General features: G+C 47.5%; 3 protein-coding genes across 6 annotated transcripts in view; 2 read left to right on the top strand and 1 right to left on the bottom strand.

Annotated features, from left to right (window-relative positions):
* Positions 1 to 1,655: 1,655 nt before the first annotated feature.
* On the top strand, positions 1,656 to 5,586 carry CUNH22orf39 (chromosome unknown C22orf39 homolog). The gene is made up of 3 exons (XM_039872911.1): positions 1,656 to 1,806; positions 1,953 to 2,120; positions 4,551 to 5,586. Exons 1-3 carry the CDS (start codon positions 1,783 to 1,785, stop codon positions 4,677 to 4,679), a joined length of 321 nt encoding a protein of 106 aa, XP_039728845.1. The 5' UTR covers positions 1,656 to 1,782; the 3' UTR covers positions 4,680 to 5,586.
* Positions 5,587 to 8,788: 3,202 nt separating this feature from the next.
* Positions 8,789 to 11,874, bottom strand: MRPL40 (mitochondrial ribosomal protein L40). Of its 2 annotated transcripts, XM_039872910.1 has the most exons (5): positions 11,552 to 11,570; positions 11,186 to 11,269; positions 10,396 to 10,558; positions 10,108 to 10,266; positions 8,789 to 9,224 (listed from the first exon to the last, which is right to left on the bottom strand). In XM_039872910.1, the coding sequence occupies exons 3-5, from the start codon at positions 10,398 to 10,400 to the stop codon at positions 8,900 to 8,902; spliced, it is 489 nt and encodes a 162-aa protein (XP_039728844.1). In that variant the 5' UTR covers positions 10,401 to 10,558; positions 11,186 to 11,269; positions 11,552 to 11,570; the 3' UTR covers positions 8,789 to 8,899. The 2 variants fall into 2 exon arrangements, with proteins under 2 accessions (XP_039728844.1, XP_039728843.1); XM_039872909.1 differs by lacking the exon at positions 10,396 to 10,558 and having other exon boundaries at positions 11,552 to 11,874.
* Positions 11,875 to 12,472: 598 nt separating this feature from the next.
* HIRA (histone cell cycle regulator) overlaps positions 12,473 to 21,204 on the top strand; it is a 79,964-nt gene continuing 71,232 nt past the window's right edge. For 2 of the 3 annotated variants that reach the window (XM_039872896.1, XM_039872897.1), the window contains exon 1: positions 12,475 to 12,757. In XM_039872896.1, the coding sequence (XP_039728830.1) occupies positions 12,721 to 12,757 (37 nt within the window). In that variant the 5' untranslated portion in view covers positions 12,475 to 12,720. Of the gene's footprint in view, positions 12,758 to 21,204 lie in introns of all 3 variants that reach the window. The other variant, XM_039872899.1, reaches the window with a different exon arrangement.

Below are 21,204 nucleotides of genomic sequence, written 5' to 3' on the forward strand. Positions count from 1 at the left end.
TTTTTTATTGGTTTCAGGTCTTCACTTTCTATAAAGTGAGATCTTTTGATATGTTAATCCAATTTTAATCTCTTTTCTTCCTTGAAAATAATTCCAAATCAAGAATTTCAAATAAAAACAGGGACTGACTAAAATCTGGATTGCTTCTAAATGTTTGATTAGATGCCAATATGGATTGATGGTTGGGCCACTGACCAGGAATTGGAGGAAGGCCTGTTTGCCCCTCATCCCATCCTGCTATTACAAAAAAGCTCCTCTCGGGGAGCTTCTGGAGAATGTAGAGAGAAATGAGGCTTTCTAATCCCTTGGGTGGGGATGGTCAGGCTCAGCAGGGTCTTCCCTGTATCAGGTCTCCTGCTTGTATGCAGAGGGGTCCTTCTCTGGACAGGGTTCCTCCCAACATTCCGAAAAGGAGAGGATGCACCCGTCGAGATAAATAGCCCCAGCATCCACCCATGTGTCCTCAGAGAATGATCAATGAAGATTGTTATGATGACTGGGGCTGGGCCCTGTGACCCAAAATAACAATACTGCCAGTATGGTTTCAGAAGACATGAACACTGTTGTGACCTATCTGACCCTCCACTTAAGAAGCTTTGGTTTCACGAGTAGAGGTGGAAGCCCTTGGTGGGTAGGCAGTCTCCACTGGTAGAATCACATTGGCTGACACTCATTTTATTCATAATGAAGAATGTTACAGTAAGAAGCTGGCCCTGAGTTTTTGTCTTTCCTAAGCAACACCTACTGTATATGAAAGGACCACTCCTGGTCCTTTGCTGGAGGCACACTCCTCTGCTTACGCAAGAGGTGGACTCTGTTGGTGGGTCTTCTGGTGACACAGTTGGGTCACCTGGAACAAAAGTCCTGGTCCTTACTGCAGTAGCCTGGCCTGCAAACCTACTGCTTGCTACACAGTGTCTTCTCCAACCTTGGTCAGCCAACTTGGCAGGACCCCTAATAAAGTTGCAGCTTTCTGGTCCACCTACAGGGAGTCTGACCCAGTCTCATTCATACAGAAGGCCCAGCAACCCCTTGTAAGGGGGCTCCCCAGCATATGATTAGGTTAGCAGAATTGGAGACCATTGCATTGGTATTGCAGGGCTCTCTGCCTCAAAACGTCCACTTCTAATCAGACATATGAGCTGCCCATGGACGTGTAACCCGTTCCACTCATAGCCTCCACTCCTTTGACCAGTCTGCTACTGTGCTCAAAACGCCCTTTTAGCCTCCACTTCCAGCCTGGGTTCCCTCAAGAGGTCATCCCGCGTCCTAGACACTCCACCCCCAACACGTAACGCCCAGCCAACCCCAGTTATTTTGTAAGTTCACCTCCGCCCCCGAGTGTGCACTGTAGCAGAACTGGCAGCTTCGCTGCACAGTTGCTCAATATGTGCTTAAAATGAACCCAATCTTTGAGATTTATGAAAATAACAGCTACTGGAAAGAATTGGCCGTTTCAGAAACGGCCAACTTAATGTGGCCGTGCAGCCCGGGACGCCCGCCGCACACCGGGGGGTCACGCTTGCTGTCAGCACTGTAGCGGAGATGGCTCTGCGCAGAGCTTTCCTACCTTTCCCGCACGCCCTCAGCCTTCCTGGACTCCGCCCCTTCGCGCGAGCCCCGCCCCCGGCTGTTATTGGCTGCCCCACCCGGACGTCCTGTTTGTTGGTGCGTCCCAAGGAGGTGGGCGAGTATTTAAGTCGTCAGATCTCGGAATGACGATTTTTTTGCGCGGTTTTCATTGGCTAGCAGGCTGAGGCGGTGTTCGACACTCTCCCGGACATGGCTGACGGCAGTGGCTGGAGGGTAAGTGTGTTGAGAGCCAGGGACCTGCGGGGGCCTCGTCGGACTGGGTGACTGGCTTAAGTGAGCCCATTTCCGGGCGCGGGGGGGGCGGGGGTGCGGGGCGGGCAGCGCAGCGGCCTCCGGCTTAGGTGCGCCTTTCGCCGCAGCCGCCGCGCCCCTGCGAGGCCTACCGCGCGGAGTGGAAGCTCTGCCGCAGTGCTGGACACTTTCTGCACCACTACTACGTCCACGGTGAGCGGCCGGCCTGCGAGCAGTGGCGGCGCGACCTGGACAGCTGCCGTGCGTGGGAAGAGCACCAGAGCGCCGAGGCCCAGGTGCGCTGGGGAGGCCGGGGGTGGCGCTCTGCCTGCCGGGGTGCATTGCTGGGGCGTCCGAGTGCACAGGCCTCCCCTCCCCACATTCCAGGCCCCGGGACTCTAGAGTTGCACTGCCGGCAACTCCTACCTCTTTTTATGCTTCCTTTCTTTCGAGAAATACCTAAAATTATTATATTAATAGGGCTTTCAGACACTGAAAGACAAAGCAAGGAGGGGAGTAGAGTGGTTTGGAAAGAGGAGGGGCCCCCTAACAGTGTTAAGGTCGTCAGCCAACCTACACAGGTGATATTGCTGAAGTCCCGAAAAACTAGGAACCAGCCTTAGCAGATTTCACCCAGCCTCGGGGTTACGACTGAAGAACGAGGGCCAGGTGCTGGAGCAGAAGGGTGGGCAATAAAGGGATAGGGTATGAGGCTGGAGAGGTGCAGAGACCTGGTGGGCCTTTAAAAAGGGTTTAGGTTCTAGCCTAGACGTGTGCTGGGAAGCAAGATTTAATTATGCCTTTAAAAGGTCTGTTTGGCTGCCAGGATGAGAGAATACATTATGGAGGGACCCAGAGACCAGTAGGGAGGTGGTTCTGGTTGTCGATGTATTCAGCAGATATTTATCATGTTGGGCACTCTTGGGGATACAGGAATGATGAGAACAGAGCCCCTGTTCTAGCATCTACATTCTAGAGTATGGTGGTGCCTTTAAGCTGTTGTGGGTGGTGAGTTTGAGAGAAGCTGTGAGGGTGCTGTGCTCATAGGGAGTGCCTGGGGAAGAGGAGCCTGCAGGGCTGATGGCTGCTTCAACGTTGTTATTATTCAAACAGACAAAATGATGTGGAAACCAAGCTTCTGTATAAAAGAAAATGATGACAAGTCCATAATAAGTGGAATTCCAAAAAAAAAAAGGGCTTGTAGCCTATATGGCAAGAGATTAATAACCTTAATGTATGTATGAGCTTATATACATCAATAAGAAAAATGGGGGTGATTTCAGAATAGAAAAGTTGGCAAAGGACTTGAAGGTATTCAAAAATAAAACCAAATGACAGTAAGTGGTTTCTGCCTACTGGAATGTCAGGAGTGTCGATAGGGGTTTGGAGAGTCAGACGTCCTTGTGAAGTGTTGGTGGAGTGTCAGGTATTCTTTTTGTCTAAATATCAGATGCAACCCTTTTGACCCCACAGTTTTACTTCTGGAAGTTTATCCTAGGTAAGTAATTGAGTAACAGAGCACAGTTAAAAGTTCAAAATGTCCATTTTTTGTGTCCCTGTTGTTATAGTGCAAAAATTGAAAGTGTTTTTAATTCCACTGGTAGACATTTGACCAAATAACTCAGTCCACACACAGTGGAGTACTACACTAAAAACAATAGATAGTAATGTATTTTAGGATGGAAGGGTACCTACAGTATATTGCTCAATGATAAAAGCAGGAAGTATACACTAACCAGTAGATTATTCTATCTTTAGGGAAATGTGATAGCTCTAAAATTTGGGCCTAAAATTGTGTTGGGAAGTTATTAACTGCCTCAGGGAGAGGTCTGGGAGTCTCATTTTCTACTTTGCATTTCTGATCACTTTTTAAATAAGAACAAAAACATCTGAGGCAATAGAGCTTAAGCGAAGACAAATAGACAGATAAGGTGAAATTAATATGTCTAAAGTGGCCAGTGTAGTGTCTGGCATTTATTAAGCACCTGCCATGGTTGTGATATACTGCCCTGTGTTTATTTTGCGGGGAGAGTGGCAGAAGCCTGTGGGTTGAGTGGCACCTGTTGTCTGGACTCCTCACCTGTCCAGGGCTCCCTGAGCATGTGTCTCTTGCCTTATTTTCCTCCCTCTGGCCACTTTTTCAGACTCTTGTCTCTCCTTCCAACTCAGCCTGCAGCTGGTCTCAGCAGGTAACCTGCTTAGGTCAACCAAAGGTATCAAGCTCTGAGGCCCAAGAGTTACTGGGACAAATCCACAATAAGTGGGCCCATTTTTCAAATTTTCTCAAATTATGGTGATTTACACAATAGAGTTGACCCTTGAACAACGTAGATTTGAATTGCATGGGCCCACTTATTGCAGATTTTTAAGTGTAGCTGAGCAGTTCAAACCTGTGTTGTTCAAAGGTCAACTGTATTTTCAATCTGCAGTTGGGAATCTGTGTATGCAGAGGGCCGGCTCAAGTTATTTGCAGATTTTCAACTGCGCAACTGGTTGGTGCTCCTAACCCCCATGTTCAAGGGTCAATTGTAGTTTTTACCAGTAGCTTGGGAGAAAGAATGATCTAGATCTGTGTGTACTAATATGGAACAATCGCCAAGGTGTATTAGGTGGAAGCAGAGTTTTGGAGTGGTATGTACCATACACTGTATTTGGGAGGATGCTGACAGGAAGAGAGGTACAAGAGCCATGTGAGGTGGGAAGTGACCAGGGTCTCCTTTACACAGCGGTCCCTCTGTGAGAGCGAGCGTGCGAGAGTCCGGGCTGCACGGAAGCACTCCCTGGTGTGGACTCTGAGGCAGAGCCCCCCTGCAGACTGGCATCTCCCTCTGCCACAGGAGGAGAAAGACGAGTGACAAGTGCCCCCGCATGGCTTCCTCTGGTCTGTTTCAAGTGGGGCTGTTGCACGACGCTAAGGACTGTGACTGGCCCACACATTCTACTGGGTACCTAGGAGCTTCTGCCTGGCTTGGAACATGGGGCCCAACATATCCACCTCTACTTGCACACCCCTCACCTGCATTCAGGGTGCCCCACTGCTTCTATGCTCCGGAAGACAATTTCACCCACTGTACAGCTTCCAGGAAGCCAAGCATCATTGTAAATTGCTATGAGCAGCAAGGTCGGGCTGACTCATGCTCTTCACTGGGGACAACAGCACAGGAAATGGCTGTCCTGAGGTCTGGAATTCCCAGGTAAATTCTCGAGTGGTAACCCTGACTGGTGTGGACATGTAGAGGGGTCAGAATGAAGTAGCTAAGTGGTGTGCTGCCATGAATATGTATCTGGCTCTGGCGTAGTGATGACCATGCATTACCAGCTACTGATGTTCACACTTGGCTATGGCCCACTCGCTCAGCTCTTCTGCAGATACAGGCAACGTGGACCTCTGGATCAGCACGCTGTACCTACTAGGCTCACAATAGGTAAGATTCCGGTCTTTAAGAAACGCACACAGCTATAGAACACACCACTTTGCATAAAAAGGGTTCATGGACATTTAAGAAACCCAAGCCCATGACTCATGGAATTTTGGTCTGCTTTTCTTAAAATTTATTCTGATCATTTTCAGAAAATGTGGACTATGTCAAAGCCATTTTACATATTAGATTCCAAATAGAAGCTGAAAATTAAATCCACAGTTTAATTGTTGAAATTGTTAGATATTGCATCTGACATCTGTTGTGCTTGGAGTGTTAGAATTTTGTATGCTTATACTGGTGTAGCTGTTTTAAAAATATATGTATATAAACCAACAAGAACTCTAGTTCTCAAAGAGGTCTTATTATTACTCATAAAATGATTTAGCATCTTGTGGCTTCATAGCAGGCCCCATGTATGGTGCTAAGGGCCAGGCTGGCAACGTGCCCAGTACCCTGCCCACTCTATTCCTGGGTAGCAGGACTCATTGGGTCTTAGTACATCTCTCATGACTGGGCCCCAACCTGGCCACAGGTGGTGGGTCAGACATCTTTTAACTCATTCTTTGGGGCAAAATAATGCATCACTTCAGGAAGGCATACATTAAAGAATAAAATGTCCCCTCATATGCATTTTCTCCTGTGTGTCCCAAGAGTCCCTGTGATTGCAGGTATGAGTTGGGGGTGCACCTCAGACCCCCGCAGTCCCCTCCGTGTGCGTGCCACCAGCTCCCAGATGGTGGGGGGCACACATAGGACCCCAGACCCATTCCCAGTGTATATCTGAGGGGGGGGGTGCAGAGGACCCCGGGAGTAGAAGCAAGTATAAAGAAGAACCAGGGTACCCCCATCCCAGTGGGTAGCTTTGATGTGTCTGAGCCAACCAGGGCATCTCCCTTGTGGCTGTATGCTTTCACGAGCATTTCTGGCCAAGGAAGAAAGAGGGAAGAATTCTACAAGTTTTCTCTTCACTCTGAAACATGGAAGGGACATTTGAATTCTGTGATTTGCAGGTGATGCCTGAAATTGCAGTAGCTTCCTTGGGTTCCTGGGTTGGGCAGGAAAAGCCTGGGAGCAGCAACCAACACTGCACTCCTGAGGGGCTCTCTGCATGGGAGCCACATTCCCCGTCATCAGCAGGGCTGAGGGCTGCCTGAGCTAAATGCTATGTTAGGAGGTTCTATTCCTTCTTGGCTACTCAGTGAGTCCCAAATTGACAGATAATCATTGCTCTGGACAGAATGTTCCTGCATCTGCTCCTGTGTTCAACCCTTCACAACATCTGAGCACCCGCTACATGCTGGGCAGGGTGTGAGACTTTGGGATCACACCTTGAAATGGACAAGTTACCTTCAAACAGTTGCAGTTGTAGTTTAGGGGACTGACAAGTGTTCTATGTTATGATCTGGTACATACAGAATATATTGTGGTTTGTTTTAAATCTAAGCAGTCACTCTTTATCTTAAGTAGGTACAAAATGGTCAATAACTTGGATTTAAAAATAAAAATGACAAGAACAGACTTGGTTATTTCAAAAGCAAAAGACTATAATAAGTAAAACAAGCTTCATAAAACAATCCTTGTCTATAGTGTGTGTGATACACTGACATGTTCAGTGCCATTGAAAATAAACTGTTGTACAGTCAGCAAATTGGATGAAACTTGAGGAAATTTTACTGAGTTAAAAAAAATCTTAAAAGGATATATGTGGCATGGTCCCATTGGTGTAACAATGGAGAACTGATGTTAATTATAAAAATGGAGACTGGTTACTGGTGCCAGGGTTATGCATGGGAGGAGTGGGTGTGGCTATTAAGGGGTGGTGATAGTATCTTGACTGGTGGTTCCAGAGGGCTATGTGTATGATAAAATTGTGTGGCACACACATAGATGAGTGCAGACAAAACAGGACCTCTGAATATGCTGTGGGTTGTACCGGTATCAGTCTCTGGGTACTGACACAACTATGGCGTGTAAGATGTTAACACTGGGAGATGCCCACAGCACTTCCCTGCATGTTTTTTGCAACCTTCTTTGAATCTGTAATTCAAAATAAAAAGTTAAAACTGCTGGCCCTGACCCACTGAATTGATTATAAAACCTACCATTTCAAAAGCAGTACCACCAAGCAAGCACCTGCGATGGGCAGGGAGGTAGGGAAGGCTTCAGTCTGAGCCTGGGCCTGGATGAGGAACCTCAAACTATGCAAAGCAGAGGAGTGTGTGTGAGTGAGTGAGGGGGGTGTTGTGGACACAGGCCATGAGCAATAACTGCCATGTGCTGATGAGGGCTGTAAGCTATGATCAAGGGTCTGGATATGATTCTTGGGGTGGTGGGTAGCCAACCTTGCATCTTACAGAGACCTCTGGCTGCTCACAAGAAGGATCTGGGGTGAGAGTGCCCAATGTAGACAGCAGTTGGCTGCTACATGGAACAGGCAAAAGATGACAAAGGTTTGGACCTTTGCACTGAGTTCATAAAAAGTGGCTGGATTCAGCATTTATTTCTAGGTTGAGCCAAAGGACTGAGATTCCTTAGGCAATGCTTTTATGCAGTAATAACAAATTTGTTAGTTTTTAAACCAAAAGTGAACCGCATATTAAGACAATTTAACTTCTTATTCAAAAGAAATGTTTCCCTGGTTTATCTGTACTAAGGTAGTGAAGAACCCAAAACTTTCCTGGGGTGATGATGCAAGTCACGAGTAGCAATGGACCGTCACTGTCATAGGCTGAATTGTTTCCCCACATTCCTGTGTTGAAGCTATAACCCCCTGTATATCTGAGACTATATTTGGAGATAGGGTCCTTAGAGAAGTTAAAATGAGGTCATCGGGGTAGGCCATAATCCAATATGACTGGTGTCTTTAAGAGATTAGGACAGAGGCACAGAGGGATGATATGTGAGGACACAATGAAAAGGTGGCCATCTGCAGGCTGAGAGGCCTTCAGAGAAACCAACCCTGCTTTTACCTTGATCTTGGGAATTCTAGCTTCCAGAACTGTGAGAAATAAATGTCTGTTTCAACTATGCAGTCTGTGGCATTTTGTTTTGGCAGCCCCAGCACATTAATACAGTCACCATTCCAGATTAACAACACTTGAATAAAAGAGTTCTTAGCCCCAGGTGTCACCCTCCTAGGCAACATAGCAACTTTGTTAACTAGTGTGTCTCTGGCTTGCTCCACTCTCTTCAGCCTCCCTCCCCAGCTTAAAACAAAGCTGGCCCTGCCCAAAATGTGAGGAAGTGTGTGTTCTCCATCTGCCCCACCCAGGAAGGGCCTGCCTCTTCTCTGCCCACTTGTGCAGACAACACACAGCACATAGCCTGCACCATCCTTCACCTCTGCTCCTCGGGGTTACTTTTTGCCTCCTGTTGGTGGCATCTGCCCCACACAATTGGAATCTTCCTTTTTACTGGGGGTGGGGGAAAGAATGGGCAAGTCTTGGTCATCTTCCCAGGACCAGATAAGGAAGGGCAGCATCTCTCACCCACATCCATCCTCAGGTGAATTAATTTGGACTCTAACATAAGATAGAGAGACACTTGATTAAACTTACGTTTATTCACAGCATGCTTAATTCTGTGACAAGAAGGCTTGAGCCTTGGTTGTTCTGGATCTCAAAGGCAGTGTGTTTAGGCAGCTGCCTGCAGCTCTACCTCTTGAACTCCACCTGTGTGTACACCTTGGTGATGTCGTGGTACCTGCCTTCAGGGGGCTGGTAGCTGGAGACTGGTGGCGTGTAATCTGGCCCTTCTCTCTCAAAGGGGAACAGACTTGGGTCCCGCTTGATGGCCTCTGCATGGAGCTCTGGGGATGTGAGTTGCAGCTCCTGAAGAGCTTCCTGCTGGGCCTTAAGCATGGACTTGATAGCATCCCTTTCCATCTTATGCTCTTGCTGCTTGTACAGGGACCACTTCTTCAGAAGCAAAGCTCTCCGCTCACTCTCCTCAAAGGAGAGCTCTACCTGAGGCCGCTGTCTGGGAACACAAATTCAGGTGTGAAGCTGGGGAGCACTGACATTGCTGACCAGGGAGTCTGGGTGACTGCATATGGCCCAAGCATCCTCACTGCTAGACACAGATGGAACTCAGGAAAGCAAGTCAAAGTTTAGGACAAATTAAGGAATGGAATGTTAAATGTGGTGGCAGCTGCAATTGATGCTGGAAACCGGTGCTATCTGCTTTACATGGAGACAAGAGAGTGACACTCTGAGGAGACAATGGTGGCACTTCCTCTCCCCCAGGCAGATACTACCATTGGTGAGAGGTGACTTCGGAGAAAAGTGAAATGGTATAATGAATGGACACCAAAATCCCAGGGAGTCGAGCCTATATCAGCCCTGGAGTACCAAAAAAGCATCTACTGTGTACCACTTATATGGCGAGGTGCTGCTTTATAAATGGCACACATTTTTTATAAGAAGACAGAAATCCTGCCAACCTTGCACACAACGCATCTCAACTATGAGCATCTTCATCACAAAGCAAGAGGCTTAGGGTTTTCTATTACCAGGATAGGCAAGGAATGCAGACCCAAGGCCCAAATCATCAGTCACAGCTACAACTTCTCATGAAAAAGAGCAACAGTGTGAACTTTTGATACAAACTCAGTCAAGCTTCTAGCCTGGCTTATCAAACAATTCAGAGTTTCTTTCCCACATTAAGCCATTCGAGAGCATCACCCAGGACTTCTTTCTCTGACTCCCATGAGACACGATCAAGGAGAAAAAGACTCAAACCAAGGCCAAGTCAGTCCAAGGCTACTGACCCCTTCTAATCACTGGCATGAACTGCAGAGAAAACTACCTGAAGGTGATGGAACTCCTTTGCCCTGAGGACCTTAACCCTAGAGGACTCTTACCTCACTTTATCCAAGAATTTCACAGGTGTAATAAAATCTTCAATAGGAATTAGCTCCTGGCTAGCTTTTTCCAGTCGCCGGATCCTCTTTTTCAAACGGTCCTTTACTGCTTGGTCTTTTTTAGGATCTATCTTCTTTTTCTTTCGCAGAGGTTCTGCTCTAATGGATAAAACAAACATTAAACATTTTCCTCTTCAGTCTCACAAACATGCTGGGAGACATGGCACTGAAGTGCCCCAAACTTTTAGTGAGCTCTTCACTGTGGAAAGAACTGTGCATGGTCCTGACCTCATAGGCAGAGTGTGGCAGGGAGATGGCCTCCACCCCAGGATCCTTGTGAGACCGTGTGGGCACTGTCAATGCAGGAAAGGGTGGAAAAGCTTCATGGGGCATAAATTAAGGGGAAGTGCTCATCGTTAGTGCTGGAATTCAGGTGTGTGTTGGGATTGCACTGCAAAGTGAAAATACCAAACTGATGAATTAGTTCATTGCATCTTAAATAGATTTGTGATTTATAAAAATGATTTGAGTAAGAATAAGAGAGACAACACAATAAAAGTGACATGCCCCTACTTTTTGGGATTTCTTAACAAATTTCCCCATGCTGGAGCATTAATAAAAGTCTGATTTACTCTCAGGACCACATCTGTGGTGATAATTAACTATTAAGAATAATCAATCCTCTAGCATCAAGACCAAGTTTCATGAATAAAGTCCTGAGAAAGCATCCAGAGTTCCAGGTGGAAAATCTGGTTCTCCTTCTCTCACTTCTCCAGGGAGTCAGAAATGGAAAGCCCATGGAGAAACAGAAGTTTATGCTTTGCCCTTTAAAAAGCACAGGAATCCATTCAAGGTTAATTAAGTTTTACTTAAATTACCTTTACATTTAATTTTTGTCTTCTGTTAGACACAACAGAATATTTGAAAAGTCAGAAAAACATCTGCCTAAATTTTACTGAGAAACTCTGTAGGCTATTAATTTTGCAAACCAAATAGCGAAGTCTTGCTTTGTTCTGTTCATGTCCACATCTGTCTCCCCCAGACACCCCCATAGAGGCAGATGCACATATGAGTTTACCTCATAGGAATGAGTTCCCAGAAAGAGAACAATGAAGCTCGCTGGTGGGTGTCTCTAATCTGTGTCTGCCAAGTTCCCAGCAGCCTGAAAGAGATAAGAGTATGCATAAATATCTGATTCTCCCCCATTAAACAGGAAAAGAAAAAAATCCCCTATCAAGCCAGAGGGCACTTGGGCAGTCCCTGTTCGACAGAGTCCTCGGGTTTTCATCCACAGGAAGAGACGAGAGAAGAGCCGGCTTATTCCTTAGATATCCTTGGACCCGGGCGACCGAAGTGGGAGCGCAGGCGAGGCCCGGGCCTGCCGGCACGGAGTTCCCCGCGCGCTCCCCCGGCACCGCGAGACCCGTCCGAAGTCCGCACTCACCAGCGCTGCGAGCGCACAGCGCGCGCGGTAGCTCCCAGCACCGCGGCGGCCATGGGCTGTAAGGCTCTCGACCGCTGCTTCCGCGAACGCAGCTCTACAGCTCTACAGCTCGGCCCGCGGTGCCTCGCGCCACGGTCCGGCAGTCCTGTCACTCCGCACGCTCGCGTTCCGGCCACGGAGGGGCAGGCGCACGTGTGGCCCCGCCCTGACGTAGTCCCGCCCCACACATCCCGACAGCGCGCGGGCACGCCCGGAGCGCAGTTGGAGATCTCCTTTCCGTCTCCGCCGGGCTTCGAAAGCTCTTCCATGCAGCCCGCATATTCCCGCCAGTCGCTCCCCTAGCTTGTGGGCTTTGTGCTTCTGCAAGGGCCAAGGACCCCGCAGTGCAGCCAGAGTGGCCGAGGGGGCGTCCCTATATTCCTCCAGGTCTAAGTGTTCAAGTCTGAAAACGGCCCCGATCTTCCAATAAACGCGTCCACTTCGGCCTCCCCCACGACTCTCCCCGAGGCTGGCTCATCTGCCTGCATTCCTTCAAGCCCAGAACCTCGGTCACCCTCGGGTGGCTGCACTCTGGCGCCAGCACGTGGCCTGGCGCTCACGAGATGCCCAAAAAACGTGTGTCGATGAATGACAGATGCTAGTTAATTAGTCGGACTCGGAACCGGCGAGGTAGAGCTGGAGAGAGGCCTTGCATTCCACCTCGACCCTGTCTGCCAACGCCGGCCTGGGCTGCAACTCGAGGACCCGCTCGCCCGCCGTGGTCCCAGCCGGCCCTCTTTCATCGGCGGCTGCACCGCGGCCGGACCCGAAGCGGAGCCGCCCTTCCCTGCCTCTTCTCGGGAGGGGCCCGGGCGGCCCCGTCCGCGCGGGGAGAGGTTTCCCGCCGGGGCGATTTGGCAGGTGCGCGCCGTGACTTCCGGCGTTGCCCGGGAGCCGCCGGAGGAGGAGCGGTGCAGGGGATGCGGCTGTGGCGGCGGCGGTGGCGGCCGAGCTCGGAGGGCGGCTGTGGCAGCGGCCTGGGGCGCGGGCCTGCGATGGCGTGGCGGCACTGAGGGCGCGGGGCGGGCGGCGGCCGGAGGGCGGGCGGCGCGGGAGGAAGCGGCGGCGGTGGCTCCATGGCCCGGGCGCGCTGAGGGACGCGGCTCTCGCCTCAGCCCGGCGGCCGAACAATGAAGCTCCTGAAGCCGACCTGGGTCAACCACAATGGTGAGTGAGCGCAGGGATCGGGGGAGGCTCAGTCGGAAGCAAGGTCGGGGTCTGGAGTCGGGTCGGAACCGCGCGCAGGCCCTGCCCGCCTCGCTCTCGACGCTCGGTGTCCGGTGCCAGAGCTGCGGGACCGGAGGGAACGGACTTTGTCCTCGGCGCGGGGAGACCAGCGAACCCGGGCACGTGCTCTTCTTGGCCGTAGCGAGGTATGCCTCCGCCCCCAGTACTTGGGCAGAGCCCTTGGCCGCCCACCCGTGGTTCGTGGAAGCGCCGCGGCCTGCCTCCAGGGAGCGGCCCTTGAGCGCCAGCCAGCTCCTGCCACTCGTCTGCATCAGCCAGGATGTGCTCAGATGGTCCAGTGTGTGTAACCGGGGTGCCATCCCCCTTGTGGCCTTTCAGTGGCGGGGTGAAGACCTGAAATTTTCACGTTTCTGCTCTGCTGTAGCGGCAGTTACCGCCCCTGCTGAGACCTTGATCTGGTGACAGTGCCCTCACTTGGGGGACTATGGCTCGGGGCTGAGGTCCCCCAGCCGAAGGAACCACGTTTATGCTGAGCTGGGGCATTTAGATGGCTTGGGTTGGTGCCCATAAGGCACAGGTGTGTTCTAGGAAGAGGGGCTTCCTTAGCTCTGCGGCAGTGGCCCCAAAGCACACCCTGGGTGAAGACTCTTCCAGTCCTCAGGTTGAGAACAGACTGGTATATAGAAGTCTGTGGCAACCAGCAGTTTTGTCATAGTTCTACCTTGTTGGCACAACTGCTGCAGGAATTAGTCCTAGCTCCCCAGAGGTGAGGGAGAGAGCACCCATTTTCTTCCTGACAGCAGTGAAGCCCAGGGAACGTTCCTCCAGCATAAGGCCTGTAGCCCTTATTCCAGCCAGCCTGTCTACTGATAGGCAAAGGGTCACCCTGATTCTGTCATGTACCTCACTTCTACTTTGCAGTGGAACTAGAAGGAGCTATAGTTTTCTTTTAGAGGGAGTGCATGCTTTTGCACCCTATGGGTGTACTTTTCAGTTTGAACCTCATCTTAGGTTGCTCTTTACTACTGCAGCTGAGCTGAACTGAATGTCTATGTTCTTCAGGTCAGAAATGCTCTCCCTTTCCATTCTCTTGTGTGACATCTTTCTAATTTTTCGGGGCCCAGGTGAGGTCACCTTTTCCTTTTGTTACCATTTCTCCTGAGTTACTCCACTAGATGTGCTCTGTCCCTATGGGTGTACTTTCCATATGCCCCTAGGGCAGAGACTGCCTCGTGTCCCTCTATTCCCTGCCACACTCAGCAGTGCCTTTCACATAAAGGGTATATGATAAATGTTGGCTAAAACAGATAAAGCTGAGGTTTCTGTAATTTATGAAGACACCACTAGGTTTACTGTGCCTGAAAGCAAAAGCTGTGAACTTTAGTTTCATTTTTCCTGTGTTGATCTCCAAGAGCATTTCCTGATAGGTAGTATGCAGATCTTTCCCTGGAGAACTGGGCAATTATTCAGTAATTATAAATTATAGTGCTTATGAATCAGGAAAGGAAAATTTTCATTATGAACTAGCTTGCTGTGTAAGTGAAGATCTAAAAGAATTTTTATTTTAAAATAAAAATTTCGCTTAGATTAGTTTGTATAGTCAGTCTATCCTTCTCCAGTCTCTGGTCTACTTTCTGCCATATAATTTCTAACTTTGTGATAAGTTCCTTTGTAGGACTGAAGTTTTGTTCTGTGTTAAGGATAAGAGACTTAAGCAATTTATCTAAGTACAAAACAAGCGAGAGTCTACAACCAGGCCAGCAGCCAAATGTCCCAGCGTGGCAGAGTGGACAGAGCAGTAGGCCCTAGCCTCTTGTTGCTGCGGCCTCTCCACAGTTCTAGGATGGAACGTGATGAGATCTGCTCTGCCTTCTTCACAGTACAATTGTGATGTTTAGTTGGGAAGGTAGACACAAAAGTGCTCTCAAGACTATCAAGTGCTTTAGAAATCTAAGAGATAATAATAATAAGAATTGATACTTCAGCTGAATTTAACTTCTTTTAAACTTCTTCTCTGTTAAATTTCCTTTTTTAAAAAAATCTGAAAACCTCAAATGTTCAGAAGAACTGTCAGGGTAAATTACCACTAACCTGAAGGACATGAAATTGGTCTGGATCACTGCTGAGCTGTCCTTGAAAAACTGGTGAATAGTGAGAGCTGCTAGGGGTGGAAGATGCTTAGCCATAGGCTAGATTGGTGGGTAGTAGCCAGTAGAATCCTGCTTACTTTGGATTGAAACCCAAAAAGATCATGGTGCTTTGGGGAGTGCATCAATGTACTTTCTGGCTTCCTGACTCTGTATTCATGTCTCCTGATTTGTTATGTGGCTTGAACAAACTTTTTCTGGTATCTGAGAATCCAGAGAGGGAAGGAGCAGAGAGACCAGCAATTTCCCCATGGTGTGGGAAAGGGCAGCTAGAATAGGACAGGTTTAAGGCAAAGAGAAGTATATGTTGGGGTGTAGGCATACTTTCAGTCTTTATTATCCTGGCCTATAATAGTGATAAGACCTTTCCCCTAAGATAAGGTTTCTCAGCTTCAGCACTGTTGATATTTTGGGCCATATAATTGTTATGGAGACCATCCTGTGTGTGGTGGGATGTTAGCCTCCCCAGCCTCTATCCATCAGATATTAGTAGCCCTCTACCACTCCCCGCCCTACACACACAGTTGTGACAACTAAAAATGTCTCCAGACATTGCCAATGTCCCCTGGTTGCCAGAATTACCCCCAATTGAAAATCACTGCTCTATGGTGATCAGTAAGTTAATAAATCTTGACATTGTCCTAGCATAGTGAAACGAGCCTTGAGCATGGGATCAGACTGGGATCAAGATGCCATTATTTATTAGCTGTAAATTCTTGGGCTTGTGACTCTTGGGCCTTGGCAAAGTTGAATAAATATAAAGATTCACCTCTATCATTTCACCTTGTACCCAGATATAAAAGATTGTCTTAAAATAATGTATATAGTAAAAGCTAATAATATTTATAATTTACGTAGAAGTTATGTGCCAGGCACTGTTCACACATGTGTTTTACTCTGTGTTCTTAGATATAGCATTCCTTATATATTTAATTTTATTTTAGGCTTGGCCAAAATAAGTTTCATTTCTGAGTTAGATTATGACCATATATTGGTCAGAAAGTGAAAGGGATAGGATTTTTGGTTGTAGAAAAATGTAGTTTGTATTTGTATCTTTAGAAAATTTCATTGAGATTCATGGTTCTTTTAGCCCCCAGGCCTTTGTTCCTAAGTGTTTTTTCTGGGATTCTCATGCCTGGGCAGACAGTGTTCATCCTCAGCTCTTCAGTGAAGCCCATTCTAACCAGGAGAAACAGGACTGAAAGAACTCTCATCTGTCTTTGGCTTCTGGCTCACATTTCGACGGCAGTGTTGAAAAGGTGTTTGGCAAATTTTTAATACTGGGATAATTTGGCAATTAATCACATTGCTTTATGATGTGTGTTTTCTCTCCTGTCCTGTGATTGCATTACTTTTTCCCCCTAACCTGTCTCATTCCAGAAAGGATTTTAAGATATCCTACTGAGACATATACTACCTCTGGATAAAAATAAGTCTAATTGAAGGGAAAATGTAAGCTGGATGGTGCAATAATGAAGTCAGGACTGGGTGTGGAAAAGCCCTGCACAGCTGCTGGAGGAGCACTGCGGACTTGTCTCTGAGAATAGGCTGGGAGGGATCCTAATGGTGACATTTTATGATCGCAGTGGTTGTTAAGGTAAACTTTGCAGTTGGCTCTAGATCAGGCATTCTCAAACAGGCCAATGTCTGGAGACATTTTTGATTTTTATAACTGAGGGGTGTGGGAACTATTGGTATCTAGTGTGGAGAAGACAGGACTGCTGTTGGACACCCTACGGCACATAGGACATTCTCCCACAACAAAGAGTCATCTAGTCCAAAATGTCAGTAGTGCCGAGGTTGAGAAATCCGGCTGTAGTTAAGAACAACTTTATTGTTATTTGTCTTTTCATGTATTTGTCTCATCATTCTAACTAGATTGTAAGCTTCTTGGAGGAACAAGAGTTTTGCATTTTATTTTGGAGTCAGTCCTGTTCTTGAGTCTCCGTGCTCTCCTGCTTTACCAAATATGTGTCATGGAAGTTTCTTTTTGTCTCTTTTCTTAATCTGTCAAATGAAGCCAACAACACCTGCCTGACCTGCTACCTGTGAAGGCTCAGGAAATGTGAGCTCTTCACACTATCTCTCACTGACTTATGCCTGAAGACAGTAGGTCATTTTAAGAAAATAACCAAGGTACATCTGAAGAGGATTCAGAAGAAAACTGGGTGGAATTTTTGCCTTGGATAATACACATGTGGATTATTCACTGATATATGCACCAAACATTGAACGCTTTTAGAGAGAAGCTCTGTAGGGATCAAAGGTACATAAGGCTATCCCTGTGTATGGAGTGCTGTGCAGTAGGTAGGAGAGAGGGACCTACAGACCACATTTTAGAATGCAGGGCAGAGGGAAACCAGCGCTATGTGAGTGAGCTCCTGTGGCCCCAAGGTTGAGGGTCTGGTTTGTGGTGTGCCCTTGGGTTGAGCCTTGACCACAGGAGGATTGTGATGGTGGAAAAGGCCCAACTACTGTAGGAGCATCAGGAGCAAAGGCCCAGGGAGGACTGAGAGCATTTAAGAGAAAACAGAGCATTTTGGGGCATGACTGAGCAGGTTAAGGGGGAGAATGGGAATGGGAGACTGAGGCTGAGCACCTTGTTAGAAGCTTCAACTTCCTTTTAGGAGTTTGGGGGAGGGTCACATTGAGGTTTCTGAGGAGGCTGGATATAACATCCAACCTGTGTCTCCAGAAGGCCCCTGGGGAGTTAAGAGGTAGTTCCCTGGGTCTTGGTGAGAGATGATGAGGGAGACAGGGAGGTCAGTGGTGGGGAGGTAAGAAGGAGCGGGGTAGGCACTGAAAACAGGGCAGAGATGGGTTACTGTGTGTAGATTTGGGTCACTCTCTGAGTTTCTTTAGTATGCTAGACAAAGTAAAGATGAGGGCTAGGAAATGAGAGTTTCTTAAACATTTGTTTTTATCTAAGAAGTGCTTGAAAAGATGTTTTCACTTTGTGAGCAGAATCGTAGTTTACTGCTGGGCAGCATCTGACTTTGACCACTAAGGAGATCTGCTGCCATTGCACTGATCTTGGGTCCTTTTGGTGACCAGGAAGAAGGGTCTCTGTCTGCCTTGACCCCTCCTTTTCCCCAGAGATTGCTAGGCTATATCCTTCAAGGACTTACTTTCGGTGACCAAAAATTGATGCAAGCACATTTTATCATCGTGCCAAGATGAGCAAGCATCAATACCTAGAGAGGTGAGTGGGACCATTGGCAATGTCCACATTATTAAACAACAGAAAGGGAGAATCACAGATACTGTGGGTTGCCTGCTTCCTATTCCTTTCTAGCAGAATCCCTTTTTCCCCCTCCCCATGTCTACCCTCTTTTGCAGGCCAAGCTGCAAGGGTCGTCTTGATAACCCAGCCCTAAGCTGATATCTGAGTGAGTGCCAGGGATTTGTTGGGGAACAGCCATTTGATGCCATTCTAGCCAATAAAACCGGGAGGGGATGTCTGCTGGGGACTTCTAGGGAATTGGGTAAGAAGGGATGCATGAGAGACCGTTTTCTCTTCTGCTAGACTTCACTAGATCTGCATATGGCAGCCAGCCTGTGGCCATGAGAATGAAGCTCACACTGAGGATGACAGGAGGGAAAGATGGAAGGATGTGGCTCCTGAAGCTGCTAAATTACTGCAGCCTAAAGCTGACCCATGTCAGGACTTGTTACCGTTGCCTGCTGGCTTACACGGGGGAGGGGTAGATACTTGACTAAAATGGGGGTTCTGCTAGAGACCTCCCCACTGAAATTAAGCTCTCAAAGGACAGAGGGTCTGTCTTTGCTCATGCTCTATTCCCAAAGCCTTTGACGTACACTGCAGTAGGCACTTAGTAAATGTCAAATGAGCATTGAATGTTGGAGGAAGGTTGATAGAAGGTGGCTGGTGGATCGGCAGCCCACAGTGTCTGCTACTCTTGGCTGGTAGAGTTGATTTGCTTCAGCAAACTTCCTATTCATCCTGGCTAGCTTTTCTCATAGATGAGACTTTCTAGTGGAATCCGCTGGGGATTCCAATGATGAGGGGAAGCATTCTGCCCAAGAGCTTACCCAAGGAGCTTATTTATATAATTGTGTCGTAGAGCTTTCCATTTTAGGAATGGGAGTAGATGAAATAAAACAGATAGCAAATGGTTTAGAACACCCCTGGAAAAAAGAAACCTTTTAGGTCAAAACTTATTGCTCTTAAAGCAATACCTGCCTTGATGCATTAACTAGCCTAGGACAGGCCAAGTCATAGAGAAGCTGCCTATGGTGAGGGACAGACGGAAGAGAAAGCAAGCCTCATTTGAGGGACAGAAATAGACCTTTGTAGGAACAGGCTCCTGGACTGCTGTGTGTTCCAGCAGAAGGGTCCCACGCCTAGAGGCACTCAATAAATTTATCCATTCAACCAGTAATGAGTGCCAGTTGTGTCCTGGGAGTCAGCAGCTTGCTGGGATCTGTTGAGGAGCAAGCAATATGTGATGTATTCTAGGCAGTGAAGCTGGGAGGGATATCCGCTAGGGGTCCTGTATAAGCAGAAAAGGAGACATAGGAGGGGAGTTTACTGGGGAGACAGACAGCAGACATCATAAACATGAGCAGTTGCCTATGGGGGTCTCTGGAAATGAGATAGCCCTTCAGAGCTGTCTCGAATTGGGGTGAGGGGCCCAGGCCTTTATTATGCCATGTCCACAGTAATTAGGCGCAGGCTGTCCTGGGAAGGGGGCCTGACCTTGGTTGAAACAGTTCTTCCCCTGAGGGCAGGTCCCACCTGGAGAAGGATTCAGCTGGGAGCTCCCACAGCTGGGGGATTGTGCGTCATTCCTGGAGGGAGGGGACCTGGACAGGGTACTCATGGCATCCACCCATAGCAGACCTGATGGAGGCGAGGAGGGCAGCTACCTGAGGGAAGAACATTCCAGGCAGAGAGAACAGCCAGGACTTGTCTGGCAGATTTGAGGAATAGCAAGGATGTCTTATGATAGGAGAGAGACTGGAGCAACACAAGGGCAAGAGCACCAAATGGTGAGGCCAGAGAGCGAACAGTGTACTGACTGGGAGGACCTGATAGATTGTTAGGAGTCTTTGATTCTCATTGCAATGGGAGCAGAGGAGTAACGTGGTCTGACTTGGGTCTTAGAGAGCTTTTTGGCTCTGCCTGGGAACTAGGCTGGATGTTGGGGGCAAGGGAGACCCATTAAAAGGCTGTCACAATGATCTAGGCAAGAAATGACCATGGTTTGGACCAGGGTGGTGATGAAGGTGATAGTGCTGGTGAGAAATGGTTGGATTCTGAGTGTGTGCGTGTGTGTGTATGTATATGTATGTGTGTAGTACACACATACATTACTTTTTAAGTATAACTTGCATAGAAAATGCACACACTTAAAGTGTACAATATGATGAATTTTGGCAAATACACTCTGTAACCTATTGCCCATTCAAAATGCGGAACATTGTGCCTCCCCAGAAAGTTTGAATTACAGATATATTGCGAAGGTAGAGTTGCCAGGGTACAATGTGAGATGTGAGATAAAAGAGGGCTGAAGGGTGACTCCCATGCAAAGGGCAGAGTTGCTGTCCACTGTGATCAGAAAGGAGCAGATAGAAAAAGAGCCTGGATTCTATTAGACAGGTGGGCCAAGTGAGGCCACTACACAGGGCCTTCTCCAAGCACCTATTTGATGAGAAGCCTCTCTGCCTTTTCTCTTTTGAAAACACTAGCACTCCATTTAGAGCTATTATTAAGGAAAAGAACAAATACCTTTAGTTTTGGCTGGTGATAATTGCCGTATATAATTATACTAGGATACTTCTTATGGTGTATGTGTGGATATGGATAATTAAGTATTTTGTGATTTGATATTTTTAATTTGTAAAATTAAAATTATTTTTACTATTTGAATAGTAATACCTATTCAATTTAGGACAAATTAGAAAATGCTAAAAGGAAAACACATTGTTAAAACTTCTCTTTCAGAGCATTTGGAAAAAAAATAACTGGGTGACTTGGGGCTTTTTAAAAAGATGTGTTATTTAGCGTAAATGATACATAAAAAAAAGTATCTGAATTTTTTAAGCCTCTAGCCCAATATCTGATACCATAGCAAATCCAGTGTTTTTATTTTGTAGCCTCCTTTCAGACCTTGGATTGCACATGTAACCGGAATAGTTAAGATGTTGCTGTGCATTTTCCATTTAATATTGTAGGTTTTTTTTTAAATTTTAAATTGAGGTGTAATTGACATATAATAATAGTTATGTTAGTTTCAGATGTATAACACAATGATT

This window comes from Pteropus medius, unplaced genomic scaffold (assembly GCF_902729225.1).
Source record: "Pteropus medius unplaced genomic scaffold, Ma_sr-lr_union100, whole genome shotgun sequence".
Classification (NCBI taxonomy): domain Eukaryota; kingdom Metazoa; phylum Chordata; class Mammalia; order Chiroptera; family Pteropodidae; genus Pteropus; species Pteropus medius.